Source organism: Neophocaena asiaeorientalis, unplaced genomic scaffold (assembly GCF_003031525.2).
Source record: "Neophocaena asiaeorientalis asiaeorientalis breed wild unplaced genomic scaffold, Neophocaena_asiaeorientalis_V1.1 scaffold205, whole genome shotgun sequence".
Lineage (NCBI taxonomy): Eukaryota > Metazoa > Chordata > Mammalia > Artiodactyla > Phocoenidae > Neophocaena > Neophocaena asiaeorientalis.
In genome coordinates this window covers 1505520-1520851 of record NW_020174369.1, presented here as the reverse complement: position 1 = coordinate 1520851, position 15332 = coordinate 1505520, and the positions used below count along the sequence as shown (strand labels likewise).

At 38.2% G+C, this 15332-nt stretch overlaps 1 protein-coding gene across 1 annotated transcript in view; it reads right to left on the bottom strand.

The window, feature by feature from the left end:
* The window catches only part of C8A (complement C8 alpha chain), a 62580-nt gene extending 48945 nt beyond the window's left edge, over positions 1 to 13635 (bottom strand). Inside the window, exon 1 of the mRNA XM_024756244.1 lies at positions 13454 to 13635. Coding sequence (XP_024612012.1) covers positions 13454 to 13530 — 77 coding nt within the window. The 5' untranslated portion in view covers positions 13531 to 13635. The remainder of the gene's footprint in view (positions 1 to 13453) is intronic.
* Positions 13636 to 15332: the final 1697 nt, after the last annotated feature.

The window sequence follows — 15332 nt, the reverse complement described above, 5'->3', positions numbered from 1 at the left end:
TTTTGCCACAAATAATATTTAAGTAACATGTATTCAAAGATTAGGTTTTAATAACATTAACAATTTAAACTATTTTCAGGACTTTTCTAAGTGAAACAATTTCTTTCCTGTGAGTTTGGTGTCAATGCCTTGATTTGTATCAAGGCTACAGTAGTTTTAGCAACCATTACTTTTTTTTTTCTTTTTAATTTTTGAATTTTATTTAATTTATTTTTTTATACAGCAGGTTCTTATTAGTCATCCATTTTATACACATCAGTGTATACATGTCAATCCCAATCTCCCAGTTCATCACATCTCCACGCCCTGCCCCCGCTGCTTTACCCCCTTGGTGTCCATATGTTTGTTCTCTACATCTGTGTCTCTATTTCTGCCATGAAAACCGGTTCATCTGTGCCATTTTCTAGGTTCCACATATATGTATAATGTATGATATTTGTTTTTCTCTTTTTGACTTACTTCACTCTGTATGACAGTCTCTAGATCCACCCACGTCTCAACAAATGACCCAATTTCGTTCCTTTTTATGACTGAGTAATATTCCATTGTATATATGTACCACAACTTCTTTATCCATTCATCTGTCAATGGGCATTTAGGTTGCTTCCATGATGTGGCTATTGTAAATAGTGCTGCAGTGAACATTGGGGTGCATTTTTCTTTTTGAATTATGGTTTTCTCTGGGTATATGCCCAGTGGTGGGATTGCTGGATCATATGTTAATTCTATTTTTAGTTTTTTAAGGAACCTCCATACTGTTCTCCATAGTGGCTGTATCAATTTACATTGCCACCAACAATGCAAGAGGGCTCCCTTTTCTTCACACCCTCTCCAGCATTTGTTGTTTGTAGGTTTTCTGATGATGCCCATTTTAACTGGTGTGAGGTGATACCTCATTGTAGTTTTGATTTGCATTTGTCTAATAATTAATGACGTTGAGCAGCTTTTTATGTGCCTCTTGGCCATCTGTATGTCTTCTTTGGAAAATGTCTATTTAGGTCTTCTACCCATTATTGAATTGGGTTGTTTGTTTTTTTAATATTGAGATGCATGAGCTGTTTATATATTTAGGAGATTAATCCTTTGTCCGTCGATTTGTTTGCAAATATTTTATTCCTTCTGAGGGATGTCTTTTCGTCTTGTTTATGGTTTCCTTTGCTGTGCAAAAGCTTTGAAGTTTCATTAGCTCCCATTTGTGTTTTTTTGTTTCTATTTCCATTAGGAGGTGGATCAAAAAAGATCTTGCTGTGATTTATGTCAAAGAGTGTTCTTCCTATGTTTTCCTCTAAGAGTTTTAGAGTGTCCAGTCTTACATTTAGGTCTCTAATCCATTTTGAGTTTATTTTTTTGTATGGTGTTAGGGAGTGTTCTAATTTCATTCTTTTATATGTAGCTGTCCAGTTTTCCCAGCAACACTTATTGAAGAGACTGTCTTTTCTCCATTGTATATCCTTGCCTCCTTTGTCATAGATTAGTTGACCATAAGTGCGTGGGTTTATCTCTGGGCTTTGTATCTTGTTCCATTGATCTATGTTTCTGTTTTTGTGCCAGTACCATACTGTCTTGATTACTGTAGCTTTGTAGTATAGTATGAAGTCAGCGAGTCTGATTCCTCCAGCTCCGTTTTTTTCCCTCAAGACTGCTTTAGCTATTAGGAGTCTTTTGTGTCTCCATATAAATTTTAAGATTTTTTGTTCTAGTTCTGTAAAAAATGCCATTGGTAATTTGATAGGGATTGCACTGAATCTTTAGATTGCTTTGAGTAGTAGACTCATTTTCACAATATTGATTATTCCAATCCAAGAACACGGTATATCTCTCCATCTGTTCGTATCATCTGGTCACTTATCCGTTCTTCTGCCTCAGTTATTCTGCTGTTGTTTCCTTCTAGTGTAGTTTTCATTTCAGTTATTGTATTGTTCATTTCTGTTTCTTTGTACTTTAATTCTTCTAGGTCTTTGTTAAACATTTCTTGCATCTTCTTGATCTTTGCCTCCATTCATTTTACGAGGTCCTGGATCATCTTCACTATCATTATTCTGAATTCTTTTTCTGGAAGGTTGCTTGTCTCCACTTCATTTAGTTGTTTTCTGGGGTTTTATCTTGTTCCTTCATCTGGTACATAGCCCTCTGCCTTTTCTTCTTGTCTGTCTTTCTGTGAATGTGGTTTTTGTTCCACAGGCTGCAGGATTGTAGTTCTTCTTGCTTCTGCTGTCTGCCCTCTGTTGGATGAGGCTATCTAAGAGGCTTGTGCAAGTTTCCTGATGGGAGGGACTGGTCCACCATTACTTTTACACTGTCAGTGCAAACATAAACACAGTGAAAAGAGCGAATAATGTCTTAGTGTTATTGTAAAATTGTTTTGAACACCCAGGCATCACCCTGAAAACATCTTGGGGACTCCCTGAAGTCTGTAGACCACACTTTGAGAAAATCTGATATATAAAACGATGCTAGTATAGAGCGCCAGCCCCATTATCCCTTCAAAAAAACTTCAGTGCTCAGCTCACCATCTTCCTCTCTACTCCAGTTCCTCTCATCATGCTGGGAGACCTCAGCATCCCTATAAATGAACCATCCAATGCTCTGCATTCTCAGTTGCTCCTTTTCTTCCTCTCCAATGACCCTTTTCTTCACTCTATTATCTTCCATGTTTTCATCCTGGACTTTCTTACTCTCTGAAACAGCTTCTCCTCCAAATCACTAATTCATGAGTCACCTGTAAATAGTTATCTGGGGCTCCACAGCCTCATCTCCTTCTATATCTATATGCTCAAGGATTCCCGTGCACTTTTCTTGGACCTCATTGTGGCCTCCATTGACACCTAAGCTTTCTCTCTATCAATAAGACCTCTCTTATCTTCATTTTCCTTTATAATCAGTTTTGATTTCGTGATCCATCATTTTAAAATTTTAATTATGTCCTGAATTCCTGGACCCCACTGTTTCCTTGATCACACCTACCTGTAAAACCCAATCATGAAAGAATCCAGCTATCTTTCTCCTGGGTGACTCCTAGGTATCTTTCAGTCTCATCATAAACATCAGTTCCTTAGGAAAACATTTCTCAACACCCAGACTGATAGATAACTCCCTTCATATGATTTGTCAATCTCTGCACATCTTCTTCTCAACACTTAATTTTCATACTTATAATGCTTGTATAATTTCTGCCTTCTCCACCAGATCATAATCTCTATGAAGGCAGGTACTTGTACTGTTCATATGTTTGCTACTGAACTCCTGGCACTTATTATGGTGCCAGACCCAAGGAAGGTGGTCAGTAAATATTTAGGAGAGGAAAGAAAATAAGGGAGAAAGGAGGGAGAAAGTGAGGGAGGGAGAGGGGGGGAAGGAAGGAAGGGAGGAAGGAAGGACGAAGGAAAGAAGGAAGGATAAAAAGGGGATAGAAGGAATGAAGTCAATGTATGGGAAATAGAATGACATTGTTTAGGAATTTATTTGAACCTAATTTCCAGTTAAAATCTAATTAAATGATCCTGGTGTCTAGACATTCAGATGGCTCAAGGTTTGGTCCATATGTCATTTTTCTGATAGATTGTCCTAATAATAAAAGGGTGAAGCATAGAAACACGGAGAAAAACAAGAGTTCTGATCACTAAAACGTGGGAGAGAAGTTACAGGGAGGAGGTTTGGGAGCAGAAAATGACTCCAGTGTTAGTTCTGTGTCTCACTGTAGAATTGTCAAGATAATATCATTGTAAGCCCATAGAGACTGCATTATGATGTCAAAATGGAAGGAAACAGTGTTAATAGATGGAAGCAAAAGCTTAGAGCAGCGCTGTGTTGCTGTAGTTTTAAAAGCTTTGTGACGTGATGTCTAGACAGAGGAACATACATTCATGCTATCACTGAAGCAAGGCTACAGAAGGTACACAAGGACCATTCATTAAGTCATTACAGGGCTCCAACCTTTTAGCCAGTATCAATATGACGGGCATCTTCTCTTATCGTTCCAATGAATTTTTTAAGGTAGTTTATTTTTTGTTGATTATAAAAGTCATACGTTCTCCTAAAGAGAACATTGAAAAGATTATAAAAGAAAAAAATTGCCCCAAATTCTACCACCATTAATACTTTGTTATATTTCCTTTCATTCTTAATTTTTATAACATAGTTGAGGTCATACTATTACATTTTTATATCTTTATTTTTCTATTTAATATTATCAGAGAAATGTAAACTTTTTATGATGACTGCACATTGTCCCATTCCACTAACATTAAACAATTAGAGTACTGAGCACCCAGTTTTTCTGTATTCTGAGTTACTTACTGAAGATACTTCCTGTAGAATAGGATGGCTGGGTTGAAGGATACAAATCGTTTCAAAGCTTATGACACATACGGCCAAATGGCTTTCCAAAAGAACCGTATCAATTTTTCAATTACTTCAGGAACATTTAATAAATCTGTGGCCTAGTAAATCTTGGCAAATAGTTTGAAAGCATCTTCCAGCTACTGAAAATTTACTCAAGCAGGAAGAGAGTTAATGTAGAGGAGTAAGATTCAGGAGTCTTTGATTCTAGTCTTTAGTTGGCATCTACCTTGCTGTGCCACTCTGAGCAAGTTTCTTTAACTGTCTGGCTATTAAGTTTTTCATCTGTAGAATCACCACAAGGGAATATAGTGCTATGTGCAGGGTTCCCAAAGTATGCTCTGTGGAGTACTAGTTCCTGAGATATGCACCAGAGGTGAGGAGGAAAAGAAGTAAAGTTACCTGGTCAAATACATTTGGATAAATTGTGTACAACATACTGCTCTTGGAGATTTAAAATGCCCAACAACACATTAAGGCTCTGAAAAGTTCTGCATTTTAATTTACTTAACAGAGCATTTACCCAATTTGTGACTATAGGTCATTTTTTTCTTTCATGTAGTATCTGTAAGACTATTTAACACAGTCGAAGAAGCACTGATGTAACAGAAAGGGCTTTCGAGTCTACCAAACATGGATTTAAATCCAGTTTCTGCTACTTATAGCTAAAAAATAGAGATAATAACTTGTGAGACTGTTTTGAATATGGAGTGAGATTACATATGCAAAGCATGGAAAGCCCCAAGCATCAGCCTGACATACATGTTAGTTTCTTCTCTCTAACCTTCTCAACCCCAGACATGTGCATCAAACCTCTCCATCTTCATCAAAAACATATTGAATGCCTGTGCTGTGGAGGGCTGGGGACTAGTGAGATGCTTTCCATCTGCCTTTTTAGATAGGGTGGCATTTTGGGCAAAAGGCCTAAAATGGCCTAAAACCTAGACTGGAACATGTAATCTGTGAGTCAAATGCTTGACCACAGAATGTGGCCACCTCAGTAATTTAGATCACAAAATAATTAATTAGCTACCCATCCCAGGCTAGGTCAGAAGGCCCAACCCTGATTATTTCCAGTGGGTCATCCTAATAAATAGGCTCAGCTTATATTCAAGACTGATTGTCACTAATTATATAACCTGGAGCTACTCCCATTCAGTTACATGGGAATTACATCATGAGACATATTTAAAATTTGACCTTGAAAGTGCTGAGTCTCTAGTGACCTCCATGTCGCTAAATCCGGTGGAAAGTTTTCCAGCTTGGTCTTAATTGCCCTCTGTTAACCATTGTTCCTTCTTGAAATCTTTCCTCGCTTGGACTTCTTCAGTACCACGCTTCCTTGCCCCCTTCCTACCTCTGTGGCCAGTTCTCTTTGATGTGTCTGAAAACTAGAATTCCTCAGGGTGCAGTCTTGCCTTTCTTTTTTTTGCTTTTCTCACTCTTAAGAAGGTGATATCCATTTCCTGGGTTTCACATACCACCTATGCTAATGCTTCCTAGATTTAGATCTTCAACCTGGACCACTGCTCAGAAATTCTGTTTTGTTTATCCAACTACCCCATTTTATATCTCCACTAGGTGCCTGTCAGGCATGGCAAACTTAATGGCTCTGAATCGAAACTCTTAATTTTCTCCTTTTAACTGTTCCTCTCTCAATTTTATCCACATCAGTAAGTAGAACTACCCTAACACACAGCTGCTTAAGCCAGATACCTGACAGTGGTCTTTAATTCCTTCCTTGCCCTCACCCCCATATCCAGTCCTTTGGAAATTTCTGTCAATTTTGCTTTCAAGATATATCTCAAATATCTTCCCTTGTGCCTGTCTCAGCTGCCCCCGTCCTAATTTAAGACACCGTTATCTCTCACCCAGATAATTGCTATGGCCTCCTAGGGTCCAAGACATTCCACTTCAATTTCCTCCAATCCTTTCTCTGCACAGACACCAGGATGATTTTTTAAAATTAGAAATCAGATAATATCCCTCCTGTATAAGACCCTCTAGTTATTTTTGTTTGTTTGTTTGTTTGTTTTACTACACATAGACTAAAATCAAAATTCCTCACCACGGTGCCCAAGGTCCTCTGTGGTCTGGCCCCTGCCCACCTTTCTGACATCCTCTCAGGACTCGATCCCCTGGTCTCACGCTGCTCCCATCCTGCAGGTCCTCAAATGTGATGAGCCATTTCCTGCAGGGGGATCTTAGCATGTGCTGACCTCTCCACTCTCCCTACTCTTCACTTGGTTTCTCTTCACCATCCTTCGTATCTCAGCTTAAATCCACCACCGTAGAGAACGCCCCAACCTGCCTATTTTTAGATTGCTCGATAACCTCTATCAAAGGACCCTATTTGCTTCCTTCATACTATTTATCACAACTTTTACTAAAATGTTTGGTTTGCATGTTTATTGACTGATTCCATCACTACACTGTAAATTCCAGGAGGGTAAGGACATTATCTGTTTTGCTTATCACGTAGCATACCTGGAATATGTATTGAATGAATGAACAAAAGGAATGAATGAATGAATGAAAGAACAAATGAAAAGTGTCTACTGTGTTCCAGGTACACATAGAATTCCACACAGAACTTCTGGTTCTAAGCATGTTCCAGGCTCTCCTGCAATACATGTATACTGCTCTTTCCTCCACACTGAATAATCACACCTCATCCATCTGGTCAGACCTTCCCAGTTCAGTTAAGTCTCATGTCCTCCAGATGGTTTGCCTTGCCCTATGCTAACATAATGCCACATATGTAGAGCCTCCTATACTTTATTCCCACCCTTAGACGCCAAGTTCTGCAAGGCAGGGGTCATGACTCTGCTGATCACCACGGTCCCCTGAGCACAGTACCGGGCATAAAGTGGGAACTCAATAAAAACTTTTGTATGAATATATTATCTCATTTGATCTTATGTTATATAATTTAAATTTTACTAGACCCCTGTGGAGTAGGAATTATTATACCTATTTTATAGATAAGTAAAACAGATTCAGAGGAAGATGAAATAATGTGGTTAAGGTTATATAGATAGTAAGAGGTAAAGCAAGAATTCAGGGGGCTTCCCTGGTGGCGCAGTGGTTGAGAGTCTGCCTGCCGATGCAGGGGACGTGGGTTCGTGCCCCGGTCCGGGAGGATCCCACATGCCGCGGAGCGGCTGGGCCCGTGAGCCATGGCTGCTGAGCCTGCGCGTCTGGAGCCTGTGCTCCGCAACGGGAGAGGCCACAAAAGCGAGAGGCCCGCGTACCGCAAAACAGCGAGAGGCCCGCGTACCGCAAAAAAAAATAAAAAAGAATTCAAACCAAGGCTATTTATTCTGACTCCCAAATCTATGCATTTTAAAAACACATTCCAAGAAATACTATGAAGGATTTCTGACAAAAGGGAAATAGAGTAATAAAAGTAATTTTCTAAAAGCTTACCATGTGCCAGTTTCTATGTTCATTGCTTTATATTAACTGTCTTAACTCCTGACAAGCACTCTATGAAATATGTATTGTCTCTGTTTTATAGATGAGAAAGTTAAGCCTTAGAGAGTTTAAGTAACTTACCCAAGTTCCATGGCCACTAAGTGGTGAAGACAGGATTTAAACCCAGCTTGATCTCACATCAAAGCCCACACCCAATGCTGCTTGAAGTATAGCTAAAGATGAGTTACCCCGAAAAAGAAAGTGTCCATAGTCATGAGACTCACTCTGAGTCACATCCACTACTCCAATTGTTTATATTAGCTAAAATGTCATGCAGCCTGAATTCATGTTGATTTCCAGTCATCTGGACAGCTGTAGAAAATATTCGCAGGCCCTGGCCTGGGTTACTTTGGTGAACATTCTGATGCCCATGAAACAATAAAATAAAAAAGAAGATAGTGATTTAAATTTCCTTAGGATCCACTGCCTGTATGACCTAGTTAAAGGAGCAAACAGATCCCTGTGATTATCTTCTACATTTGAGGTCTTCACTCATATTTCTTTAATCCCCCCTAAGGTATTTTGTTCATTCTTCATCAGTGGAAATGTTGGGTTGGAAATGTTATAAAAACCTTTAGGGGGGCTTCCCTGGTGGCACAGTGGTTGAGAGTCCGCCTGCCGATGCAGGGGACACGGGTTCGTGCCCCGGTCCGGGAAGATCCCACATGCCGCGGAGCGGCTGGGCCCGTGAGCCATGGCTGCTGGGCCTGCGAGACCGGAGCCTGGGCTCCACAACGGGAGAGGCCACAACAGTGAGAGGCCCGCGTACCGCAAAAAACAACAACAACAACAAAAAAACCCACAAAACCTTTGGGTGTCCTAATTCCAAATTAAATATTTGTTTTGCTTTTTTAAAAAACAAATTTATTGGAGTATAGTTGATTTACAATGTTGTGTTAGTTTCAGGTATACAGTAAAGTGAATCAGTTATGCATATACATATATCCACTCTTTTTCAGATTCTTTTCCCATATAGGTCATTACAGAATATTGTGTAGAGTTCCCTGTGCTATACAGTAGGTCCTTGTTAGTTATCTATTTTATATATAGTAGTGTGTATATGTCAACCCCAATCTCCCAATTTACCCTCCTCCCCCTTACCCACCTGGTAACCATAAGTTTGTTTTCTACATCTGTGACTCTATTTCTGTTTTGTAAATAAGTTCATTTGTACCATTTTTTGGGATTCCACATATAAGCGATATCATATGGTATTTGCCTTTGTCTGACTTACTTCGCTCAGTGTGATAATCTCTAGCTGCATCCATGTTGCTGCAAATAGCATGATTCCATTCTTTTTTATGGCTGGGTAATATTCCATTGTATATATGTACCATATCTTCTTTAGCCATTCCTCTAGCCATTGATGGACATTTTGGTTGCTTCCATGTCCTGGCTGTTGTAAATAGTGCTTATCAAAATGGGTGCTCAGTTTTGAAAAGATTTTTTTTTTTTCTGGTGGGTGAGGGTAGCAGTAATGGTGTAATAACACTGATCTGGGGATTAGAAGGCCTGACTGTACAACTAGGAAACTGGGTGACTGACATATCAAATTGCTTTGTTTCCCTCTGGCTCTCAACTGGAGGGGATAATGATTACAACAGTCTTAGAGGGACATAATGAGGTTTAAATTGGTCAATATTCATAAAGTGCCTAGAGGAGTCGTCTGGTTGTTATTTAATATTCCCCTTCTCTTTCTGGGACTCAATTTCCTTATCTGTAACATGAGTGGATTAAATTAGATGTCAAAGTCCTTCCTAATTCTAAAGACCTATGAAATAAAAGTGACGGAAGTAGCAAACAAGGATTTTGAGTTATTTTAAGTATATTAAAGTAAGGGCAATCATGGACATGATGAGAAGTGAAAGATATAAAAAAGTACCAGGTGAAAGTTTTGAAGCTGAAAAATTATAAAAACCAAAATGAAAGATCCATTGGATGGGCTAAGAAACAGATTAAATACTGCAAAAGAAAAGATCAGTAAACTTAAAGATATAGAAACTATCCGAAATGAAACAGAGAAAAAATACTGCCAAAAACAATAAAAAAAGAACAGAGCCTCAGTGACCTGTGGAATAATATCAGGGAGTCGGGCATACCTGCAATCAGAAGCAGAGGAGAAAGTATGTGGCAGAAAACATGTTTGAATTAATAGTGGCAAAATTTTTTTCCCCAAATTTGATGAGAACTATAAATCCACAGAAGTACACCTAGGCACATCATAATCAAACTGCTAGAAATCAATGAAAAAATATTAAAGGAGTCCATAACAAAATGGATCTCTCCTCAAAGATTATACAAGTTGAAGATAATGGAATGATACTAATGTCATCAAAGTGATGTGGGAGGAAAAAAGGAAGCTTTCCACTTAGAATTTTTTTTTTTTTTTTGCGGTACACGGGCCTCTCACTGTTGTGGTCTCTCCCGTGCGGAGCACAGGCTCCGGATGCGCAGGCTCAGCGGCCATGGCTCACGGGCCCAGCCGCTACGTGGCATGTGGGATCTTCCCTGACTGGGGCACGAACCCGTGTCCCCTGCATCGGCAGGCAGTCTCTCAACCACTGCGCCACCAGGGAAGCCCTCCACTTAGAATTTTATATTCATCAAAGATACCCTTCAAAATAAAGGCAAAATAAAGAGTTCTTCAGACTAACAAAAATGGATAACTCCCTCACCAAAATTCATTCTGCACTATTAGAAAGGTCAAAAGAAGTTACTCAGGAAGAATAAAAATGGTATCAGAAGTGGTATGATATCATTTGAAGGTAGGCTGTGATAAGTTAATGATGAATGTTGCAAAGCTTAGAGTAACAACCAAAATAAATAAATGAACAAAGTAGAATTGCTAACAAATTATTTGGAATTAGAAAAAATATGAAATGCAAAAGATGACCTAAAAAAAGAGAAAAACAGAAACAAAGAACAGATGTGACAAATAGGATGGCAAACCCAAACCCATGTATATCGGTAATTATATCTTATATAAGTTGTATAAATCCTATGATTAAGAGACAGAGATTATTAGACTAGGTAATAAAGTAAGACCCATCTATATGCTATCTATATGAGGCATACTTTAAAATATAAAGAGTCAGATAGGTTAAAATAAAATATAGGGAAAAAAAATTGACCATGCAAACCCAGGGATAATGAAATCCTTTCATAATGATAAAGGGGCAGATCATCTACAAATCTGTATGTAGATAGATAGATAGATAGACATAGAAAGACAAGTAGATAAACAGATAATAACAGAACTTCAAAATACATGAAACAAAAACTGATAGAACTGAAAGGAGAAATAGACAAATCCACAAATATACTTGGGGATGCAACATTCCTCCCTCAGTATTTGATAGACAAGGAGGTGAAAACTTGAGCAGCATTAATAACCAACTTAATGACTTAGAACTACACACAACAGACGGATACACACTTTGAAGTGCCTGTGACATATTCACTAAGATATATCATATTCTTTGTCATAAAACAAATCTCAATAAATTAAAAGGATTGAAAAATTTTTTAACTTTTTAAAGCAACACACATGCTAAAATGTATTATTTGTATAAAACACATAAGGGAGAGTCATTGCTTTTTGAGGCTGAATATAACGTCTTTTCATCAACATTGTCTTAAAATATTTTTCTCAAAAAACCACACTTTTCTAAGAATTTATAGTAATGGTATAATAACACACAGGCAATATACTTTATAATAATGGTAAATATGAGCTTATAAAAATAAATGTATACCATTAAAAATGTAAATGTATATCATCTGTTTTCAATGTTAGTGTTTATATTTTATTTGAGAAAAATAAATTGTTAGTTATTTTGCCATTGTTAAATTTTTTTAAAGTTTGAAGTGAGACTAATCCAAAAGATCCATACTAACTGGCACATTGCAATTTTTTTTCGTTGTTAAATTTTATTTTAGTTTTTTAAATTAATTTTTATTGGAGTATGGCTGCTTTACAATGTTGTTTTAGCTTCCACTGCACAACAAGATGAATCAGCCATACACATAGAGATATCCCCACCCTTTTGGACTTCCCTCCCATTAAGGTTACCACAGTGCATTAGGTAGAGGTCCCTGTGCTATACAGTATGTTCCCATCAGTTGTCTATTTTATACATTGTATCAATAATGTATAGGCACATTACAAATTTATTCTAGTTTTTATCAACCATCAGAGAGATGAAAAATACCCAAAAAAATGACCATGACAATCACACACCACTACTGGCAACAGATTTCATTGAAAACTTAACTAAGTACCAGGCGTTGTTCTAAATACTTTTTATGCATTTAATTCTTCCTCTTACTTGCCTCCCACTTTACAGTCCAGAAGACTTAAATAACTTGCCTAAGATTACACAAATAGGAAATGCCAGTGCCAGAATCTGAACCCAGTAAAGTTATTTCACCATGTAGTTTAGCATTTGCAAAGCCAGGGTCAGGCACACTGGCATTAGACAGAAAGACCTTGTGACTTCCTACTTCAGCACTTTGTAACGTATTTAATTGGTTCTCTTTTGCCTTGACTTCAAATTTGCCTCTTCACTGGTCTTTCTTATTTGATAAGTTCAAACATCAAGACTCTTTGTTCATTTTCAAAAAGGATTACAATGATAAGCTTTTATAATTAAGAGTATCTCAGCAGAGATTTCCTTTGCCACAGTTCTCTTGCCTTTATCTTCTAATTATTAGAGATGAATTTTCTGATTTTTCAAAATTGTATTCGCTTTAAATACAAGTTGCAAATTAACTGCTTAGAAAAATGCCTTTCCTCCTTCTTAACTGTTACTTAAAGGAAATCTCTAGTCTAGCATTTAAAAGCAATAATGATTCAAAATTGAATCATCCAACAAGAATTTGAATAAAATAACTCTACTTAAAATCTTCAATGTTTCGGAGAGAGGGACTTCTTTAAAGCTATCACAAAGGCAAAATAAGAGGCTGTTTAAGCACCACAAAATACTTAGTGTTAAGATTTTAAAAAAAAACGACCGTGAAGCCAGTTTGGGATATTCAAGGAAATGGAATGGGTAAAATGCAATGTACATATGAAAATATCACTTCTATTCGTTACTCCATAGCAAAAGGTTAAGTCTTTTCTAGAATGAAATGACTCAGCATCTTTACAGTCTCTTGCTTTTCCCAAGATAATTTTATATACATTACCTAATTTTATCCTTCCCAAAACACTATGAGATGGGTATTCTTACACACAAATGGATAAGCAGAGGTTAATTGTCCAATATAACTCAAGAGAACTATTATTTATTAAGTTGAGTATACTTTATATCCAAGATTTTATTTCATGTTCATTAACTCTTATAGAAGAGGCATTATTATTCTCATTTTACAGATCGGGAAGCAAGCACAAAGCGATTAGCTGATTTACTGCAGATCACCCAGCTCCTAAGTCTTGGAGCTGAGATTTGCACACAGGTCCATCTGACACCAAGTGAACGCTCTTGTCGCTGGCCTGGACTCCTTCACTGAATTAGTAATAATGTGGAAAGAGGTCACATTCCATCCTAAAACAGCCTGTTGCAAACATGAGAGTGTCTCAGTTCCCCACCAAGTAACCCCTAACTGCAAATTTTGCAGAAACTTTTGGCCAACTCACCAGTTCACCTTCTCCTGTATGGCTACCCCAGGCTGACAAGTCATCAAAGACAAGAGGAAAAAAGCAACAGCAAACATCTCATCCAGAAGCCACCTCCCTATATCACCTAGAGAGAAATAAAACTATTCGGGGAGTTGGAGTAAAAGAAATCTACGGGCTGGGACCTATAAGATCTACCTAATGTTTGAAATGAACAGAACTCGCTTGATTCTCATTCAGATGTGGTTAATTACTTACCGGGGTATTGATTAGCCAAACGCCCTAAAATCCCAGACACCAAAGGCCACTGTCCTTCAGACCTTTGGAAAAGCAATATCCATATGGTTGAGGAAAGGAGGATATTTAACCAATTTCAGCTAAGCAAAGGGATCTTATTTTCAGAATGAGGCAAAAGCCAAACCAAGATATAGCTCCAGAATTCATGGTCTTTTTGAGTAGCTCTTGGAACTTCTGAGGTTAGATCAATTTGTTTTGCAAGACTGAAACGAGGCTCATACTGGTGTTTCAGCTCTGCCATAAACAGCCAGCAAAATATAGGAAACGCTAATAGTTACATGGGGAAGTTCTCCAATGTATTGTCAAACATCTGGAGCCCGAGAAATGGGGGTAATTGAATGAACGTTCCACTTCTTGTCCAGACATTGGGTATCATTACCATCTAGGATATTTGTGTCTTTGGGGAACTACATGCCTTAAATGGACATCTCCAGAAGCATCCTCTAGAATTGTAATAACAACCACACCCATAGCTACATACATTCTCTTAGTCATAACTGATAGTCATAAATTATGACAGTCATAAATTAAAGGGAGTTGGATAGATAGAAAGACACATAATAATTGAACATGTGGCAGGCATTTCATTTGTCTTATTTTCCTTAATCCTCACCACAAGTCTATGAGATGAAAATGATTCAATTCATTTTGCAGTTGAAGAAATGAAGGTCCAGAAAAATTAACTAAGTTGCTCAGGAATGGGCAGCTATCTTGATGTCCTTGGCAATACTTAAATTCTCTCATTAGCGGGATTGGCCAGTACTATCATTATTAATCTCAAAGGTATGAAAGAAATGTACCGAATAACTTGCATGTGTAAGGAATGTGTACCCGGTTTAATTATGGAGATTTAAATAAGACACCCATTTGTTATTGTCTCCATTCCTTCAGAGATTTAGGTAAAATTTGACGAAAGTGAACACCCATTCCAGGTCCCAGAAAGCCCCTCCAGCCCCTGATTTCTGTGTGTCTCTTCCTCCCTCCCTCTCTTTGTTTTGACTCCTGGGTCCTCTTGGCTGCAGTTTTACAATCTTTCTGACCGCTTTGGAAAACTCTGTTCTTTTTCCTTTATCCACAAGTAATCCAGTAACTCACGGTGCTTTTATTGAAATGTGGGTGTGACGGGGCGTGTTAATGTCTGGACACCCTTGGGGCAGCTCAGGCACTTCGACAGTGTTTCTCATGGGGAGCAGACTTCTCCCTACAACAGGGATCTCAAGTGGGGATGATTTTGCCTCTCAGGGGACATTTGAAAATTTCCTGGGACATTTATCACAAAGTTCTCACAACTTTGGGGGTTGTGTTGCTGGCATCTAGTGGGTGCTAAATGTCCTATAATGCACAGGACAGCTCCACAAACAAGGAATTCTCTGGCTCCAAATGTCAATAGTGCCAAGGTTGGGAAACACCACCAAAAGGCTGGTCTGCCTTTCCCTGACCCCTGGAATTCTGATGAATTATTTTTCTTCTTACATATAGACAATATTGTCTTCTTCCTTAGACCAGTTCCTTCTTGAGATTTCTCTGATGCCTTTTCTCCTCGCCCAAGACTTCAGTGGCACTCAGGACCCCTCTTACCCTCCACACCCACAACTTGATCCCT